General features: G+C 38.1%; 1 protein-coding gene across 1 annotated transcript; it reads left to right on the top strand.

Moving 5' to 3' along the window:
• Positions 1-5442: 5442 nt before the first annotated feature.
• Positions 5443-15482, top strand: LOC139131129 (arf-GAP with dual PH domain-containing protein 1-like). Its single transcript, XM_070697078.1, has 8 exons — positions 5443-5862; positions 6952-7085; positions 7430-7521; positions 8277-8469; positions 9910-10056; positions 10703-10786; positions 11826-11960; positions 14823-15482. The coding sequence occupies exons 1-8, from the start codon at positions 5781-5783 to the stop codon at positions 15039-15041; spliced, it is 1086 nt and encodes a 361-aa protein (XP_070553179.1). The 5' UTR covers positions 5443-5780; the 3' UTR covers positions 15042-15482.
• Positions 15483-21404: the final 5922 nt, after the last annotated feature.

Below are 21404 nucleotides of genomic sequence, written 5' to 3' on the forward strand. Positions count from 1 at the left end.
TTATACGCTACGCGTCTCGAACGGTAGTCGGACATAAATCCCGGAATTTTGTAAATAACCCCATATAATGCAATCGTTTATCTGCTCAGTGAATATTCTACATGGTGATTTGTTTGGCTTTTATTCCAGTCATTCAATTCCAGTCATTTGTTGTCATGGTAACACATCAAATATGGTAGTTTTTTCGGCGTTTCCTCATAATGATAGGCCCCAAAAAGTACACAGAAACTATTCTTTCGCTTCTGCCTAAGTGCCATTTTCGTAGCTCCACTGAACCAATTGACAACTTAACCTTTTGAGTGCTGTAATTTTTCCTACCAAATCTTTTTGCGATCAGTTTTCAAATTTTACTTACTGTTCTGTATTTTTTGGGTTAAATTTGGATCGAATGGACATAACTTTTTATTGGCTATAGTTTTTGATCAAAATTGGGGAAAGAATCTGACAAAAATTTGAATGGAACTGAAAAAAATGCTCGCATTATATTTTATAACGGTTACAAAAATTGACTTAGGCACTCAAAGTGTTAATGTTGATATGACTTTTTTTTCAGTTTGCTATTGATCAAAAACTGCATTTAAGGATGTAAAGAACCACAGGTAAAACGTCACAATGGAAGGGAAAGACGTGAGGATCTTGATAAAACTAATAAATGATTGAAAATGCTGTCTAAATCACAAAATAATTAGAGAGAGACACTAAAACTAAAAGTAGAGCAATTTAATCGAGTTGAATAATCAAATGTTGAAAAACAATAAATTACACAGATGGCTGTTCCTTGGGATGTCAATTTAATGACAGTCTGCCAGTCCTATTTAATAAACGTAGTTCCAGTTCCTAAAAAACCAACCCTAAACAATTAAATGATTTTCATTCCGTTGCATTAACTTCTCTCCGTTATGAAAACACTAGAAAAATTTACAATATTCATTATTGTTTCGAAGATAGAACACAAACCCGACCCTCTTCAGTTTGCGTATCGTCCTGGAAAGGGGGTAGAAGATGCTAAGCTGTTCATTTTAAACACGATGTATAAACATCTAGAGAAGCCAGGTGCACATGCCAGAATACTCTTTGCAGATTTTTCAAGTGCTTTTAATACTATTCAACCGCACATTCTCGCAGAAAAACTTCTGCTGAATTTTGATATCGGTCACCAACTAGTGCTCTGGATTATCGATTTTCTTACCAGTAGATTACAAACAGTGTCTGTCAACGGTCGCATGTTCAATTTGATACATACTTCACCTGGTCTCCTCAGGGCTGTGTCCTTTCTCTTCTTCTTTATATCCTCTACACCGTTGATTGTAGAAGTACGCATGAGGGTAATCATCTTATTAAGTTTGCGGACGATAGTGCGTTTCTTTCACTTTTAATGGAGTCTGAGTATCATCATGGCCCCGCTCTCAATGAGTTTGACAGGTGTGACCAATCATATTTGAACTTGAACATCACGAAAACAAAAGAAATGGTAATTGACTTCAGGAGATGTGGACACAGAAGGGAGAAGACCATCGTACATAATCAAGAAGTTTAAATTGTATCAATTTATGCTTATCTGGGTTCTTTTTTTGATGATAAATTAAAATGGGATTCCAACACTGATGCCATAGTGAACAAGGGTCAGCACCGCTTATACTTTATGAGAAAACTTGATTCTTTTAGAGTTGATAGAAATATTTTATCCCTATTTTACAAAACATTCATTGAAAGTGTTTTAACCTTTTCCTTTATATGTTGGATGCATAATATGTCCGTTAAAAATAAACACTCGTTAGATAAGATCGTTTCACTATGCTCCAATATAATCGGTACTCCTGAGAGAAATTTGTTTTGTTTTTACAACCAACAGGTGCTCCGAAAGGCTCACTCTATAATATCATGCAAAACCCATGTTTTATCTTCAGAGTTTGTTTTACTTCCTTCCGGTCGGCGTTTTCAGTCCCCGGCTTGCAGGTCAAATCGGCGCAAACATTCTTTTATTCCAACCGCAGTGCGGCTTTTAAATGAAAAGAAATGATGTCAAGCTTTTTATCCTGTGTCTGTCTGTTGTTTGTTTTATTTTTTTTCTCTTTTGTAGATTTCTCGTTCGTGCGTATACACTTTTGTCAGTCATCATTGTAATTGCCCAGTGTTTGGGATGAATAAAGTATTGATTGATTGATTGATTTAGTGTGAATAAAAGAAAATGGCGATTTATGATGAATCAATGAAGGGATGAAAAGGAGCTATACTCAATGATACTTAGAAACAACAAATCGAGCAAGATTTAACCGTTTTTCGAGTCTTCCTGAAGTTTTTTTTTAACTTGTATTATGTACGTGTACGGCTCTACCTTTACGCCAACAAATACAGTGTCATGTACACATATTTCTAAGTAGACAAAGTCTTGAGAAGTGCGCAACATTCGCACTTTCTCGGGTCTTTTTTTGGGGGGGGGGGGGGGGGGGGTTAATGGGTGGCACAGTTCATACTTTGCCATTGCGGCTCTCTCTTATGTTTATAGTGTTGATGATGACCCCAGTGTCAGGCAGTTGCTATGGTGACGACGAGCTATTTCGAGCGGCACCTGTCAGTTTTCTATACAAATTGTCTTGATTTACTGCCTGTGGATGGTACACTGCTCTTTTGTTGCACCAGGATGGTACGGTATGGTCACAGTGAGACGAACAAACTTCGCTGGCATACCTTCGGTGACATGAGTGACCTATACACTTAATGAAGCGTGCCAAAACTTGCAATATAGAAATCACAGTTTTCCAATATGACACAGAACACTATTGTTCCTATACTTTTCACATTGTTGATATCGTTTACTTAAATGTGCCCTGCAAGTTCTTGTGTTCCCCATTTGAGGACCACTTAGAAGATAATGAATATTTCATGACACCACCCCCACCCCCTCCGGCGTCTTTGCTTGAGTCGCTTTTGTCGACATTTTACTTCCTTGAGTTAGAGACATTAAAAATTGAGCTGAAATGCAACAGTGTTCGACCTGGCATCATGGATACACCATGTATGTATGTTTGGTATGTTTTCCACGATCTGTTGCATACAAGCCCTCTGTGTCTCCGAAGGTTCAAAGAGATCTTCATCATCTGTGCATCTGCTAATTTTAACGACATCACCGTCATCTTCATCACATTTACACCTCGTATACATGTTTTCTTTAGATGTATTCAAAATTATTCAGAATTTCGTTTTTTCTGTATCTCTTTCTTTACTGTTTTCTTTCATAGGTACACGACCGTTGTTCCCTTTGGGTAGGTACTTGTCTAGTCCTTGTAGATTCAATCTCGTCAATGAGCCGTCGGGTACCAGAGACATCCCGTTTTGTACTGCTTTTCCTTCACCCATATTTCTGCTTCTCCTTTCCCTGGTGTTCTGTGATCATCCGTGTTCATTCAAAATGTGTAAGAAGTCACAGACAGCTTACAACAGGATCCTCTTACTCTGCATATTTTAGCGACACTTGTTCGAATATCAATATTGTTCGAATTCCAATATTTATATTGCTCGACAATAAAAACAAAGACGCTTCACTTGTATTTCCTTGTCGTTAGTTCCTAATAAAATTCTTGTGCGCCTGTTTCTTGAACAAACCTACAAAAAACCCTTCCTTTTCCACCATTCTAAGCGGGCACAATTTGTAGCAAGAAAAGTAGGTATACTTGCCTAGGCGAGCTGTTAATGAGACGGATAATTTACCCTGCAGAGGGATTACCTTACAGATGATGAAAACATGCAGCCGTCTATTTTCGGGAATGATTTTGTAACAACGAAGATTTTTTGACTGGATGAACGCTTTAATAGTTCAAGTAACCCCCTGTTTTAAGTAAAAAAATAATACCTGAACATCCGCTGATTTCGATATATGCCTTGTTTCCGAAAACTTTGAAGACATTTTTAATATTTTATTTATTGTTTTTTTTGTTAAGATTTATCCAACGTATACTGAAAAAGGGTCTACACAGGATTGGGTGACCAAATACAGGTGCAAATCACCTATACAAAGTCAGTCCCCCATAACACACTACACGACGAGCAAAAGGAAAAACACTAACACTAACACTAAAATAATTTTTTTGTAATAAACTGCACAAAGACAACTACTTTTTCTGGAGTCGTAATTTCATCGTAATGTTTCTGTGCGCATTTTGAGGAAATGGCGGGCAAGCTGACCACGACTATTTTCTTACTTGTCAGGCTGTCTAGCTGTCACGATATAACAGCCAATTTTCAAGAGTTCGAATCGTACTTCACACCTAGCGAATGCAAGTACGTAGAGCAACCTGGTCCAAGGCGACCAGAAAGATACACGAAGGAAAGCACGCATTTTTAAACCGCCTTGCCCACCAGCTCCTGGTACCCAGGGAACTATGAAGAAAACATATGCGTCTGTTCGATAAATATCGCAGGTGGCGCTGCACGTAACGAGGCGTATTTTGTTCAAAATCACTTTTTTGCAAAGATTCATTCAATTTTATGTAATTAATAACTTAAGATTAAAATATTGGTCGGGTTCACCTTTTAGCTTGTAAAGCAGTCGTAAGTTGGGCGAGAAAGAAGTGCGCATTTATGGAAATTTATGCAAATCACCCGATTTCCTGGATTCTCTTTTCTTCCAATTTCAAGCTCTCCAAAGAATTAAACCCCCACTCAGTCTGGATCAAATTTTCTGAAATTTTCACATCACGTATACTATTTAACAAACGACTATCTTGTTTGGCAAATTAAGTTCTTACATGCATTTTTAATAACAGGAATTTTAATTTTGCTTATCGTGATTTTTAAATTACTTTTTGAGTGTCAGTCTTTTAACCTCTGCCATTTTAGAATGAGGATAGATAATGCAAAATAAAAAAGAAAAGTCTTTTTTCCTACATATACTCTTATTTCAAGTGAAATATTAAATTTCAGAAAAAAGTATCAAGTATTCTCAAATTAATACCAAATTTGAGGTATTCTACCCTAAATATCTATACTCTTCATTCTTCGAGTAAACTCCTGCTACCATACTAAACTTTAGATTCTCAGCTTTTTGAAAATATATGGTATGAAGGGGTTTTCTTGTCATCTTTGATGAGAAATATTGCTTGGAAATAAACTGTGTTGGTTACGAGCAGCTGCGCCTTAAATCAGAAACATCGGATAAATTATGTCCAGCCCCCTGTTTTCTTTTATGCTCAGTACCTTGATTGTTTTCTTTCGAAAATTTCCGAATTTCAAAAATTTCCGAACACATGAAATCTCACTGATGACACTGACAACATATTATAAATGACGTGACAGATAAATTGAACTCCGATCCGATCATCCTGTATTTGGACAATCTTGCTATGCTTGACCATATACAGTGTCTTCCGCTTGACAGTCGGAAAAATCACTTGACGCCTACTGCATATGGGTTTCCCCATGGGCTTCTTTTCGCTTTTTTTCAACAGCGATCACTCCACAGACCGTGGTTAAAAACATCCAGCGTTATTTCCTTCTTTCTCTTGAATCAATACGCATAAATTCCCGGAATGAAGACTCCACTCACGCCGAACAAAGTGTATCGAACTACCCAGGCTCTGACGGAGATTTCAGGTTCTGCTGTTCCGAAGGGCAGACAGTCAGTTCAGCAGCGCCTTCCTACCGGTTCAGTCTCACCTGTGTTATCGCCCATGCGATTGTGATAGTTGACCTTTCACCCAGCCCCGGCAAGCGTTCACAACAGGAACTGCTACTTGGGAATCACACGCAGAAATAGCACCGCATCGAGAGACGCTGTTTCGAACATGGCGGAAAAGAACAAGAACGCCCTGCTGGACCTCAAGAAACGTCCGGGAAACCACGTATGTGCTGACTGTGGCAAACATGGTGAGTATATGTTCTGTTTGGCACACTGCCACGAAGTGCACTGACAGCGATACTAATCGCGTACTCTATGAACAATTGTATGCGTTTCACGAAGTTGGTATAGTATCTTGTCATGTCTTTAAAGTACGGGTTGATATGTTCCGCTCGCTGAAAAACAGAAACTGACATAGGCATTTTCATTGATTCTTACCTCCAAACACACGTTTTTCTTAATTAGCGATAACGCATATAAGAATAATAGGGAAAGCAGATCTCAGAAACCACTGAGCCGATGGATGCCAGTGGACGCTCGTGATTTGTTTTCGATGCTGAATTTTAAAATCTTTCACTTCCCGTGCCCATTTTTTTATGACGGCTCGTGATATAGATAGACTTTCGGTACTGTTCACTCTCTCGACGAAGACTACGGAAGCCTGCAAAGTTTTGCCTGAATATCGTGACAAATTTACAACTCCAGATAGTTGTCGTAAGTTTTGCAAATGTCTTTCCATTCAGTACATCGCCCGCTCACCGAAAATGGGCGACAGTCTTGTGAACACAATGGCGCTGATATTTCTTCAGCGGCCATTCATAGAATAAGGAAGTCTTTTTTATGGCAGGTCACGGCCCGAGATGTGTGACGACCTTGTTCAGTCGAAACGCCACTTGTCCACGCACCATAATATACCGTCGTCAACAACTCACGACACCTATACACCCACACTGACTCATTGTCTACTGGGACAACGTCCACTGAGTTACGATTAGCTCCAAATTTGATGATCGGCTGTAAAAACAAAACAATACACCCGCATTTGCATATGTCCCTTAAGCACAATTTCCTTCTCAACATCAAAACCTAGAAAAATATTTTTTGCCGTTAATAAACTTTCTTTACAGTTTTTGCGACAAAACTGTCAAAGTAAATCAAGCGTTTAAAATTAACATAGTCAAATTATGGTTCGTTTGATTTTAGCGTTATAATTTTTCTCTATTGAGCATTGACTATGTAGATACTCGTAAATCAAAGTATTCAGAAACCATGATATAAATTTGATTGACTAAATTTTCAACCGAGTTCCGTATTTTTTTTTCGCTCTGTCTCTACAGATCCAGATTTCGCCGCTTACAACATAGGCATATTCATATGCAAAGAGTGTGCCGATATTCATAAATTCTTGGGTCGGCACATTAGCAAGGTCAAGTCAGTGAAAGTGGACGAATGGACCGACGAGGAAGTAGAGGTACAAATCGAATATCCCGGATGTTGTGTGTGTCTCTATTTTAAGGGTTTCGGGGGAATGGGAAGAAGGAATGACTGCTTTTCGTGGTATTGAGGGGAGGGGTAAAAATGTGCAATTACTAGAGCCTAAGGATGTGAGATGGCAAACATCAAATGGAAATAAAAGTCTAAAATTAACAAAAATGCGCTTCACAGATGCATCGAATTCTGCTGTAACTATAGGTTGTGATATTAATGGGGATTGTAGTCAACGGAAGGGAAGTTTAATAGCACTTCCAATGTATTTCGCTCTGTTCAAATCTTCAAATCTGATGGCGTGACCTTCTCTCTTTGTTTGCATAACAGTTCATGGCCTCCAACGGAAACCTCATAGCTAAGCGGAAGTACGAGCGCTATGTTGCGCCCTGCTACAAAAAGCCTGGACAGAGAGACTACCCGTACGTACGAGTATTTCTTTGACTATGAACTTTTTATCGCTTGTTTCACATGTGTGCACATACGCCAAGCGCATGCGTGGCAAACACATAGGAGCGGAATTGTATAAACACGGTCTCTCCGAAAAGAGGACGTGATATAAAGCACGAAAAGGAGGAAATTTTGCTAACAGCAGCTCAAGATATATTGTATATATTGCCGCATTTGAGTGAATTCCTGCGACAACAGAGCAACTTTCCCATCTTTCTTCGGGCCAGAAAATATAACAAAACATCAATTTAACTTCTCGGTCTAAATATGTCATCTCCAGGATGTATTATTGTCGGACACATATTAGTCTATCTTGGATAACTAATCCAATTTCTCCTGTCTTCATGATTACAATATTCCAATAAAGATAAGCATATATACACAAAGCTCAGTTTTTCTACCTGGCTTTCGAATTTATGTATATCCGAAGCATCGGCCGCTTTTCGTAACGCCTGTAGTGGTCACGTATCTGCTCTAACAACATTCATTCTATAGTTGTGCAGAGCACACATATTTACAAGACTCTCTCTCTCTCTCTCTCTCTCTCTCTCTCTCTCTCTCTCTCTCTCTCTCTCTCTCTCTCTCTCTCTCACTGACTCTCTCTCTCATTGACTCTCACTGACTCTCACTGACTCTCTCTCTCTCTCTCTCTCTCTCTCTCTCTCTCTCTCTCTCTCTCTCTCTCTCTCTCTCTCTCTCTCTCTCTCTCTCTCTCTCTCTTTTATAGAATTCTCCGGGAGCAGTGGATCCGAGCCAAGTACGAACGGAAGGAATTCATGGACGAGAAGCAACAGACGTATCTCTTGGGAAGGAAGGAAGGGTTCCTGTGGAAACGAGGGAAAGATGACAGTCGTTTCCAGAGCAGAAGGTTTATCCTTGATGAGGAAGAAAACGTCATCAAGTACTACGTGGATCCAAGTGTGAGTGATGATTATTTTGAAAATTTGGAAATTAACAGACAAAAAGAATCATTTTTTTCGAACCTTGCATGAACTACTCATGCTGCTATCATAAAAAAAACTGTATTAAACTTTGATAAGATTTTCGTTAGTTGTGTTCTACAACGCAATTAAAATTCAATATTTTTCTCATGTAAACGTACAAAATATTAACCCTGTCAACAAAACACATAGCAGCACACAACATGTGACGCTGTTGTCGACCAGTGAATTTTACTTCTGACTGAAAGTCCTTTGTCAACAATAACGGTCCGATGGTACACATGCACATACTAAACCATCGGGAAAATTAATCAATGGTCATGACCATTAATTCATTTTCGCGATGGTTTCATTGATCGTGTCTAAAACCGGGGTCGAATATATGCATGGTCACCCATTCATTCAGTAACTTTCAACATGTCAAACAATATAAGTAGTATCTTGTATCAAACAAAATTCATGAAAAATGGCCGACTTTGTGCCTTTAAGCACAAGGCAGAATAAAAATAATGGAAAACACATAAGAAGTTACAGGCCCATGTGGCTTTGACGTTGAACGTGCTGAAGCAATGTCGCTGTGGTTCGACTTAGAGCATGTTTTATGATTGATCACTTTGGACTGGTATCTAAAGCAATATGAACTTTCGATTTACCAGTCTATTGACAGATCTAAGTTCCGTGTGCGTGAATAATGCGTCCGGTCACGTAAAGGTCATAGTTTAGGAATTTCCTTCCGGTGACAATATTTTTGCAAAGCAAATATTGAATCGGTCAACTTTCGCTATTTTTTTTTCAACTGCTTCCAGCAATGAGTGGAAAAACCGTAACCGTGAAAATATGCACCTTAAAGAAAATAAGCAAAAAGTAGCACGTCAGATTTGACAATCTGCCCACTTGAAGGGTTACGAAAGGTTAAAATCCTTTGCACAATACGGTTTCACAGCTCTATTGTTCTCCAACCGGTGGGTTTCATCACGGCCACTATAGTTGCGGGTTTTATGGTTTCAGAGTGCAACGCTATGAATCTTATCACGCAATACCAACGATATTGACATTTTATACGTGACTGGGCGACTGTCCGACAGTAGATGCATTTCTCAATACATAAATACTCTATAAAAATACTAGTACTAGATCTACCTACGAACGACTCGAACGTATCTAGGATTTACTTAAATATGGTTTCAGTGAATAAACTGATTTTTAGAGTACTTTGTCAGTAACGTCGTATTCATGACCAAGAAACAATTTGCTGTTGCCCTAAAGTGCCAGATATTTATGTACCTTGCCCCCTTTTCGTACTCGAAACTGTCAGGGAATGTTTAAAAAGACTTCTGCCCAAATAAGCAAATAGCTATTTCGTATGGGGTGGTGATTTATCACATTTCATACAGATCTTATTTTTTGTGTCAACCCTAGGCGAAGGAACCGAAAGCCGCATTAAAACTGTCTGATATCAACGTCACGTTTTGCCCTGACAAGATTGGCAACCCAAACGGGATGCAAATATCCTACATGAAAGATGACGTCACCAGGAATCTATTCGTCTACAGCGACGACGGACAGGTGAGCCTTGGAATCGGATTACACTGCTTATGCCGTCTGACGGTTTCGTCACGGATGATATTACCTTGCGTTGGTGTACATTGTCTACTGTGACCCCAATTCTCATTTTAATGGTTCGCTCACAATGTGAAGAGTTTCTGTACTTCCGTATGTAGTTGTCGTTCTCAACGGGGCAATGTGTCCCTCACAAAAAAAGCGCTTGTAAACACACAAAAACATCTGAACCAATTAGCGTATTTCACGGAGATATTAGTTCTGTACAGCTGCTCGATGTAAACTTCTTTTAGAAATGATAAATCCCTGATAATTTCTTTATCAGTATTACAAAGTTACACGTGTCATGTGCAGTCCATATGTCTTTGAGGTTGGATCTTTTTAACACTTTAAAAGACATAATATATTTTGTTATACGACAATGCAAATGTGTATGAAATACAAAGCAGTATATATATATATATATATATATATATATATATATATATATTACATATATATGTATGTATGTATGTCTGTGCCTACGTTTGTGCCTAATATTGTAGAACAACACACCATGCATGTCTCCGTCAAATGTAACAATTTCCTGACCTTTTTTAAGTGACTAGAATACATACCACATAACATTGTTTAATTTTTTGAACAAATACAGGACATTGTTGACTGGTTCAATGCTATACGATCGGCGAAGTTCAACCGCATGAAGATAGAGAATCCTGGCGCTAACAAGGCCGATGTAAGCTTTCTACATTCCATGAGTTTTGAAGTTAAATTTCGCACAGCGAAACCTAATGATTTGTGTGTGTATCTTTTTAATTATCAGCAATTTTGGTTTGGTTGGACCTGTCAATATTTACAAATACGTGCGTCGTACCCATTTTGAACTTGTCATGATGAAAGTTTTCAATGACACATAGTCGTTGAAGTGAATTCAAACCTTATAAAATTGACGTCTAAAATTCAGGGTAGCTGAAAATCACTGATCGGGATTGACTTACACAACGTGACCTATATTTATGTATCAACCATGATGACTAATGTAGCATCCGGCTTGAGAGACTTGATTCTTGACTGAGGTCTGGAGAAAGTCGATCCACTCTTTGTTGTTCTTGTATTTTGTCCTGGCAGTGTAGTTCGGCCAGAGTGTGCGTGCTGTTCTGGCTTACATTTTACATTTTATGATTTATTTGTTGTTTTTATTTCATGATTCAGCCATGCTGTTATTTACTTTAGTTATGTATTTGTAGACAAAAATCAAACAAACAAAAACAAACAAACAAGAAAACATCGGAGACTGCGTTTCCGGTGTATATGGCAGATCGTCCAGAAATGAAATACAAAACTGTTAATGATAGTCATTTTCCCGTAAATTCCACTCACATAGGGGAACAACAAAGTGAGGCCGGACTCGAGGCTTGTCGGTGGGAATCAAATTTGAAACTTGTATCTGGGGCGGGACCTGAACTGCAGATCTGGCCTGAGGGCGCTTTTCCTGAGCAGTTGCCCGGGAATGTGTGACATCACTGTTGTTAGACGTTCTTCATTACACCAGTTTCACGATTTTGGCAAATTTAGCCGACAAAGTTTTCTAACATTTTTAGCTTCAGTCGAAAACATATAGTGTATTGACGACGCAAGATAAATCCGTAGTTTCTGTGAGTAATGAAAATCTCAATAAAATTACGCCAGATGTCGTATTGACTAGATCTCAGTTATTCGCCACTAAATTTCAGGTTTAGTTTTCAGATGTCTTTTATGTCATTTTGTATCGACAGTTGGTGGACCACCTGAACACAGACTACACCAAGGAAGGTTTCTTGTACAAATCAGGACCTAGAGGGAAGGAAGCCTACAAGAAACGATGGTTTTCGCTGGAAAGCAAAAAACTCAAATATTATTCTGACCCACTGGTGAGTGCCCATGAACCTGTGCTGAAACGTAAAGAAACGGCTAGTCGTAAAATTACACTTGTCGCGTGATAAGTCAAACTTCTCATGTTTACTGTTTTTTTGTTGCTCCGTTTTCATGTCAGGTAATGTGCCGATCTTAAGAATGAGTGATGTTTGTATCATTCCGCTCACAAAAGATTCACACTTACAAAGTCTAAATAAATAAGAACAACGCACCATCATGTTGCCTTAAAACCATTGCTCCATTTGAACAGTAGTGTTTGCCATAAAAACAGCAAACGTTTATTTGACATACGCATACGACCATTTTGCACTCATGTTGGTTTGTTTTTGCGCTTGTAAGCTTATATATATATATATATATATATATATATATATATATATATATATATATATATATATATATATATATATATATATATATATACTTGTTTAGTTCAAGATCAGCTGGAGTAGAGTGCTCAATACTAGAGTAGAGCTAAATACACAACTGAGTTGATCAGGATAATCTAAAATATTACATTTCCACTACAAATTTGTTTCGTATAGGCTGCAGAGCCGCCTACACTCATCGGGTGGCTGTGATCGACTGAAACTTTGGGCGGGAACGATTTCTTTTGTTTTGTTTTTGTTGGCACCTGTTTGTTGCAAATGGTTGAATAATTAGTGACTGCACAGGAGAAATTTTCTCCTGTGTCTGCAGGTCGATACTAATTCGTTTCTATTGTTGAGGGAGCACATTTCTGGATATCTGAGGAGTATGAATTTCTCGTGGAGGCACAGATTGCATTTTTTTGTGACGTTGGAGTATGGATTGCATTGCTTTATTATTTTCCAGTCAATCCTGTATTCTGTCTCTGCATCTTTCAGTGACCAGATGTGCTTGCTCAGTTCGGTGCTGTTTCTGTATTTTGTGTTGCGGAATGATAGCATGTGGTTATTATATCTTGTTTTGAATGGAGTCTCCGTCAGGCCGATGTATGTTGCGTGTGTATTGTTGTCTTAGGCATTTTCCTGGCAATGGGCATTTGCTCTTTTGTCTGCAGTTGCATTCTTTATTGGCGATGGTGGCGGTTGTGTTCTTGTTTTCCATTTCCTTGGCAAGTACTGATTTGTTGTGTGAAGTGATAATACTTTGCATGTTCGGCATACAGCTGTAGCTTAGTTTGAGTGTATTCCTGTTGAATATCTTCCTGAGTGGATGATCGTGGCGGAAACATTTGTCGATTAAATGTAGAAATTTGCGCCCGATGTTGGTGTTGACGCTATTGTCAAACGGTGGGTTGAACCATATGATGTTTCGTGTTCTTGTGCGTTTTTCCTGTTGTTGTACGGGTTTGAAAGTGAGTTGGTGGTCGTAGCCGCTCTTTTTGAGTGCATCTTGGTATGGTGTGATGGCTGAATCGAATGTTTGTTTGTCTGATGATATGCTGGTCAATCGTTTGTTGATGGATTCTGGTATGTTGCGGATGATGGAGGGTGGGTGGTTGCTTCTGTGGTTGACAGGGCGTGGTTTACCAAGCAACGGTCACCAGAGAAGACAACAATACACACGCAACATACATCGGCCTGACGGAGACTCCATTCAAAACAAGATATAATAACCACATGCTATCATTCCGCAACACAAAATACAGAAACAGCACCGAACTGAGCAAGCACATCTGGTCACTGAAAGATGCAGAGACAGAATACAGGATTGACTGGAAAATAATAAAGCAATGCAATCCATACTCCAACGTCACAAAAAAATGCAATCTGTGCCTCCACGAGAAATTCATACTCCTCAGATATCCAGAAATGTGCTCCCTCAACAATAGAAACGAATTAGTATCGACCTGCAGACACAGGAGAAAATTTCTCCTGTGCAGTCACTAATTATTCAACCATTTGCAACAAACAGGTGCCAACAAAAACAAACAAAAGAAATCGTTCCCGCCCAAAGTTTCAGTCGATCACAGCCACCCGATGAGTGTAGGCGGCTCTGCAGCCTATACGAAACAAATTTGTAGTGGAAATGTAATATTTTAGATTATCCTGATCAACTCAGTTGTGTATATATATATATATATATATATATATATATATATATATATATATATATATATATATATATATATATGAGAGAGAGACAGAGAGAGACAGAGAGACAGAGACAGAGACAGAGTCGTCAAGCCCTGTTGATGCAAACTAGGCAGTAAAATCAGAAGTATTTCATCACAAATAAGAAATAATCCCGTTAAGAGCAGCACGTGTATAAGTCAAACCCTATAAAACTATACTGACTTATCTGCGAGGAGAAAGAAACCGAAAGCAGAAGTGAAACTTAAATGCTTATATGTTAACAAACGGAGCCTCCCCATCCTGCAGGTTTGTCAATCTCAAATCAAATTTTACAGTGCCTTTTGGGGACGTAAGTCTCGACTCTTTCGTGATAAAATGAAGAGTGGCAGAGCATAGTTGCCGGCTGTGGAATCTGTATATCGAGTATGCGCAGACTCGACTCCGTTAAGGACGTTTTCCTGCTGGACTACCCCGCTAGGCCCCCTGTTGATATGTATATATATATATATATATATATATATATATATATATATATATATATATATATATATATATATATATATATATATATATATATATATATATGTGTGTGTGTGTATTTGTGTGTGAGGTGTGAGTGTGTGTGAATGTAGGCCTACACGTGTGTGTCTGGTGATTGCTAGACACGAAGCATTATATCTTAAGTAACAGATATAATTACTTTGTGCCTATGTATCTATCTGTATTGTCTGTTTTACTCGCATAAACATTTCAGATAGATATATAAAAGTAGTGCTTGTTTTCTATTTTGTTTTCCAGGATCCACATCCAAAAGGTGAAATTTATCTAGGTAACAAGAAGGACGGCTACACCACCAGGGAGGGGTTACCAGCAGGAATACATACACACAACGGCGGCTTCTCGTTCACACTGGCGACACCGGGTAGAGATTACTATCTGAGTGCCGAGACCGAAGAAAGTCGTGTAGATTGGATGGACATACTAAACAAAACAGTAGACCCGACTCTCAAAAACTAACCAAAAAAAAGATATTTTATGAAGAGACTGTCGTCCTCTCCGGAAAAAGTTATAAAAATGTCAGATTTCGAACTTAAGTCGCTGCAAATATAAAATTTACCCTGTCTGTCTCTAGGGCTCTCTTTTCGCATTTTTTTTTTCATGATCAACGTTCCGAGTATCGCTAAATCTGTTAGCGACCGATCGTATGCTGTAGTCTAGTAAACATGACAAGTTCCATAACTTTTATTCACATATGCTCTATTCAGTATTTAATGTAAATTAATGTAGTCAAGTGACATTTTCTTTAACGTTGATGATCGCTTTTAGGTAAAATATATATATCAGAAAAAATCTGTTGTTAAATACGTAGCGATGAGTATTTTCAAATTAACACATGCTTGTAATTTCAAAATATATAAGGTATTCTAAATAAATCAAATTTCCCATGATGTGATTGCAGTAATTCTGTCAGCACTGCATCTGTCCATAGTTCTTACACTCATTAAGGTAGTATGCGCCTCGAAATTGAAAGACTTAAACTTTTGCTCAAGATTTCCTTAAGGAATCTTTCAATCATTCTCTTTCAAAATCGAGAAAAAAAACGAGGGTCACCGCACAAATTTTCGTACTAGAGAAACAGATAACCCAAGATTTACCGATATTTGAAATTCAAAATGGCCACCATTTTGACTCTATATATTGAAAAAATAAAAATTTCGAACTTCGAAAAACGAAGCCGGTGAAAAGTTTTTTTACACCAAGAGCTTTAAAATGAGCCCAGACTGGTGGTACATCAGAAAAGAATTGTAAAAGTTTGAAAGTCCGAATATCTGTCCCCGAGGCGTGTACTAAGAGGCTGTTGTGCGTAGAAATTTTTATGAAAGTGTAGTGACGTTTCATTTTCATACCGGGAGATACCCGTGGCCATTTCATGTCGCCCTCTGCGGGTCGCGTATACCCAACTTCTCGCAATTTGACCCCCTTTCAAATCCTTTCAAATACATTAGGCCTGCTGTGAAGAGCGAGGCAAATTGCATGACGTTACCATGGTTTTACAAATGATTCAAGAGTTCTCTTCAGAAAAGCAGAAAATGAGAAATATCACATTTATTACCAAGAATTTTGTCAGAGTTAAGTTTCTAACTGCAGTTTGCAGCTCTGATTGGTACATGCGGTCCTTGGATAATCCATATTTAGAACTGAAGAGCCGGTTACGCTTGATTAAAGAACATCACTTCGCAAGACGTCGACAGACAGCAATCGTATGTTAGACATGTAATGGTTATTGGTCCCTCATTGGCTCGGGAAGGTTGGAATATACATGGTTGTAAAACTTTATGAATAAGTGACAAGTGAAATGTACCATTGTAACAATGAAAAATTACTCTGTACTCATGGAATGCTGGCATAAAAAATTCTGATATTGGGAAAATGCATCGCCATAGATCACACGCCCCTTTACGGCAACAGCTTTGAGTGTTACCTAAAGAGGCAACATGATTTTTGCGTTGGTTCGCGGAGCGATCTGGCTAACGAGAATATGAAAATGTCCCATGAAAAAACTCCTTCCACCCTTAAACGTCACCTGTTAGGCACGACTTAGACGCGATTAGCTATCGCGAGAGTATGAAGTACAATGGGAGTAAATGATTACATGACGTGACGTGATCGCGCATAATGTTCACGGGACCCCCCACCCCCAACCACCACCACCACTGTTGCTATACCAGATATGAACTGTAAATACTCACGTGTTTCATTATATATTGCAGTTATGTGTAAATTTGAACCTTTGCCACATGTTTGCAACTTCATTGAAAGTATTATGATCAACATAATGAATAATATTCAGCACAGATTAACTCTATAGGTCATTAAGTATTCAAATATGTAATTAGCTGAAAAAAATATTTATTTCTTTGACTGCTGTCATTGTATCAAACACTTTATGTAGCAAGTGTAATTGTCTTTGGTCAAGTCCTTCAAACTATATATTCCAAACTTTGAAAGCTCATTAGATATGCAAACTATAAATTAGCTGACATGAAAACTTAAATGCGAAATGACTTCCAATATTGATATAACCTGGTATAATCATCAATGTACATAGTATGTTATGTCAATTTTGATCAAATAAATCCAAGTATATATCCCTAATTAGGAAAGTTCATTAAATACACAAATTAGGAATTGGCTGAAGCAAAATTGCTTAATGCCTTTCGATAAAGTTAGTCTACATAATAGTATCTTTAATGTACATAGCAAGTTTCATCAATTTTGGTCATGTAATATCCCTAATTTCAAAAATTCATTAAATATGCAAATTAGGACCCGGATGAAGTAAAAATGCTTAATGACTTTCAATAATGTCGTATTATAGTATCTTTAATGTACATAGCAAGTTTCGTCAACTTTGGTCTTGTCAATACCGATTAATATCCCTGATTATGAAAGTTAATTAAATATGCAAATAAGGAATTGGCTGATGTAAAAATGCTTAATGACACTTAATAATATTCTGTCATAGTACTTTAATGTACAAAGCAAGTTTCATCAATTTTGGTCATGTAACTTCAAATATACAGCCTTAATTTCAAAAGGTCATTAAATTTGCAAATTAGAGTTTGATGAAGTAAGAATGCTTAATGACTTTCAATAACGTTAAATCATAGTATCGTCAATATGTATACCAAGTAAATCCAGATATATACTCCTAATTAGGAAATTTCATTAAACATGCAAATTAGTAATTATCTTTCACGTCACCCCTTAATATCTTTCAAAGCTGATATATCTTGGTGTGATCAACAGTTGTAGCGAATCTCATCAAATTGTGTGCAGTCGTTGTCAATATATATCAGTTTTTTCTAAAATCATTAATTGTGCAAATGAGCAAAAAGTAAGCAAGCCACGCCCACCAAAAACTAATCAGTTCTTGCCATTTGCAAACTGAATCTATGTACCAGATTTGATTCTAATCTGATGAGCCGTTTTTGAGATATTGAGTACACAGACAGACAGACAGACAGACAGACAGACAGACATCGCTGTGACATATGCTCACGTGTGTCAACACGTGAGCAAAAAATGCATAATATCATTTTGGTACTAGTCATCGTCGTAGATCACGAACTTTTTTGCATTAACAGCGTCACCACACGACATTTTGTAAAAAACAATCAGTGTATAAATGGGTGAATTCTGACGATGTTAATGCTTACAGTCCTTATGAATATCGCCAACTCAATGGATTCCGTCGTTTCACGTGCAATGACGTTATGATGATGTCACCATGAGATTCTGATATGGCCATAACTGTGTAAATAAACGCGGGAAAAGGTCAGCCACAACTCTATAAAGCAAATTAGTTAATGATAATGACGTTCCGTTTAATATTTTCGACGGTGCCACGCAATATCAGCGTGAAAAGCTTTCTTTGAATGTAAATATGATATATAGATATAATATACTACAACCCTTTTCAGAATTAGAGCGCGAAGCCACTGCAGTGAACTGCAATAAAACTGCTCACACTAATTAGTTTCAGCTGTAGCCAGCTGGCAAAATCGACAACATTGTATGTCCCATGCAGACAGTTTGTCTGGGGAAGTTGAAATAAAAACGATTTGTACATGGACCAGTGCATGGTAATGTTACATTGTATCTTAATCTTGAACACAGGGTGCCAATCGTAAACTCTCATTTACAACTCGAGCCTCAGACAGAGCTAGTTTTGCCTTTGTACAAGCAGACTTTTTGGTCTTTATCAAGTAGCCTTGTTCAACACCAAAGTGGCCACGGCTACAGCTGAAACTAATTAGTGTAAGCAGTTTTACTGCAGTTCACTGCAGTGGCTTCGCGCTCTAATTCTGAAAAGGGTTGTAAATATGATATACTGCCACAAACATTGACAGAAGTCAACATCCCCATCAGTCAATTCAAAATGTTTTGTCAGACGCCCACTTCTCCAAACTTTCTTCAAAATACAATTCCTGATCATACTAGTTTACACAATCGGATCATTCAGTGTTAACATATTTTCTGTGGAAGTCTACTTACCAACTGTCATATCAACATGCAAATCGAAGCTGAGTACGTCGCCTGTGTTTGGTTCGACTTCGAGCTACAATGGATGTAACTTTTGATAATACTGTCAGTAATTAAGTTTATCTTTGTATTCGTCTTCCTCAGAGTCTTTTGAAGTACAAATGCAACATAATGCAATGCATTATGTGTGACATGTAATATAAATTATTGTTGACAAATGAATTCTAGATCGGACGAAAATTCAGTTATTAACAATAACGATGGACATTACATACGTTTACCATGTTGTGTTGAAAAATGGAACGCCAGACATTTCAAAATAATCTTCAGAGTAACTCAAGAAACCATACTTCACAAACACCACTTAAATAATAAAAACAGTTCCAGTTGATGAAGCTGTGGTATAGCTGTAAAAATACTCTGTCTGCTTGGAAAGTAATATTGCATCTTTTTTGAGATAAATTTTCGTACGGCAGTGGACTTTCTGCAGGCATAAACTATCATACTGAACACACATATAACATAACATAGACACAAGTACACACACACACACAACTGCTACATATCTGCATATTGACGCTCTGTATTCACTCTATATTATGTATCATAACCGTTTCCCATCTTTACTAAGGGTGAGACAGGTGTCATGATAATAAAGTAAAAGTATTAAAAGTATATGATTGCGTTTGGCTAAAAGGCTTTCCCGCCTTCTGCGTGCTTGTCTCGACCGAATTCCGTGTGTGAGTGCAAGGGTGAGCATATCCTCCCGGTATTTGGTAGCCTTCGGCCCTTACATACATTCTTCATTCTGCGAGACCTGATCAAGGGAGGTCATCTTCATGAATCTCGAGGTAAAACGTTGTGTTCCCGATCCCCGTACCACTAAAGATTTGCCAAACCTTGGTAGTTTGTAAAGCGGAGTGCTAGAGTAAATATCGATCACGCAAAACGACCGAGTTGTGTCAGAGATTAGAGGGTAGACATTTCCTTTGTAGCCCTAGGCCGCGAAAAATTTTTGGTAGAGATTGTCGGCAAAAGATGGCGTTCAGTCCGAGGAAATAGTAAATTGGATCATAAGTTTGTCATTCATCGGGATTTGAGAAATTTTATCCAAAAGATCGCATCAACAGACAATCCATTCTTCTGCATTTTTTTAAATTTGGAGATAAGCGTCGCGATATGTCGAGAAAAGAAATCCTAGGTGTTTGATGCAATATAGTAAATCAATTTCATGATAGCACACCGCATGCTCATTCCCTGTCGCTATTGGCCAGAACAAGTCACGTGAGGGCAAAATAGCAAAAATGTGACGTCAGAGGGTATTTTTTCCAAAGACTATTTGCCTTGCGCAATTCGGTCTTTTCAAATGCCCGGTCACGTGACTATGGCCGAGGTGTCGTCTGCACTTTTTGAACGATGACATACGGGTGGGTCAGAAAGACAAGCCTTTGGCAAAACGGGCGATATTTTGCATTCAACTCGCAAGGATTCAAGTGCAACCAAGGACGTCATTCGGTATTACTAAGGCTGCATTTAAAAACACCTCGGGGGAGGGGGAATCCAAAAAAGTTCTGAGATTTTTTCAAATGTCCCCCCCCTAACAAACTAACAATGCGTTCACGTTCCCCTTCTGGCTTGCTATAATTTTGAAATCCCCCTCAAAGGGATGGTACAGAAATTACAGACGGGTCGCAATTTTTTTTGTGCAAGCATTATTGAAGAGTCATGAAATTTCACGTATGTCTTTTGGGGAGAGTCACCATTTTTACATAACTATTAGAAGGCGAAATGTCGCCGATATAGTGCTTCGTCTAAAATACAAAATCATAATACATTAGAGTCTATTGCCTTGGGCAAACTATTACACAATTCTCCGAACAAAACAACCTGCATCTGAACTTTTATATACATGTATGTTTGTTAATTCATGTAAATGTACTTTGCTTGAAGTGGCAGGTAAAAAGTACATGAGTGTACAAAAACATTGATTTTTGGATTTCATTGATAATGTTGATTCACTATACATGGTAGTCTATGAGAAAACTGTGCATAATTTTTGTACAATACTAAACTAACTAAATCTGTGCTTTTATAAGTATTTGACAATTTATACAAACGTACTTGATTGAAATAGGGTGTTTGACAGTTCATCACTGTTCAGGGTTCAGGGAGTAGAGCAATAAACTGCAGTGGATACACGAAACAAAACCACCCAAACATTAGCCAAACGTTATGACAACCCAACACATATTTCATATCAATCAGAGACAGTTTTGTTTCGAGTCCCAACATGCCCTTGATATTTTCATGTCCCTCCGTCACTTCTCCCGCCCC

The sequence above is a fragment of the Ptychodera flava genome, chromosome 4 (genome assembly GCF_041260155.1).
Source record: "Ptychodera flava strain L36383 chromosome 4, AS_Pfla_20210202, whole genome shotgun sequence".
Classification (NCBI taxonomy): domain Eukaryota; kingdom Metazoa; phylum Hemichordata; class Enteropneusta; family Ptychoderidae; genus Ptychodera; species Ptychodera flava.

What these genes read in the sequence shown, in the direction of transcription:
- LOC139131129 (XM_070697078.1), top strand. Translation starts at nt 5,781, where the DNA reads ATGGCGGAAAAGAACAAGAACGCCCTGCTGGACCTCAAGAAACGTCCG. An exon ending in AGTACTACGTGGATCCAAGT is followed by an intron (nt 8,470 to 9,909) that starts GTGAGTGATGAT and finishes TGTCAACCCTAG; the next exon opens with GCGAAGGAACCGAAAGCCGC. An exon ending in TCTACAGCGACGACGGACAG is followed by an intron (nt 10,057 to 10,702) that starts GTGAGCCTTGGA and finishes GAACAAATACAG; the next exon opens with GACATTGTTGACTGGTTCAA.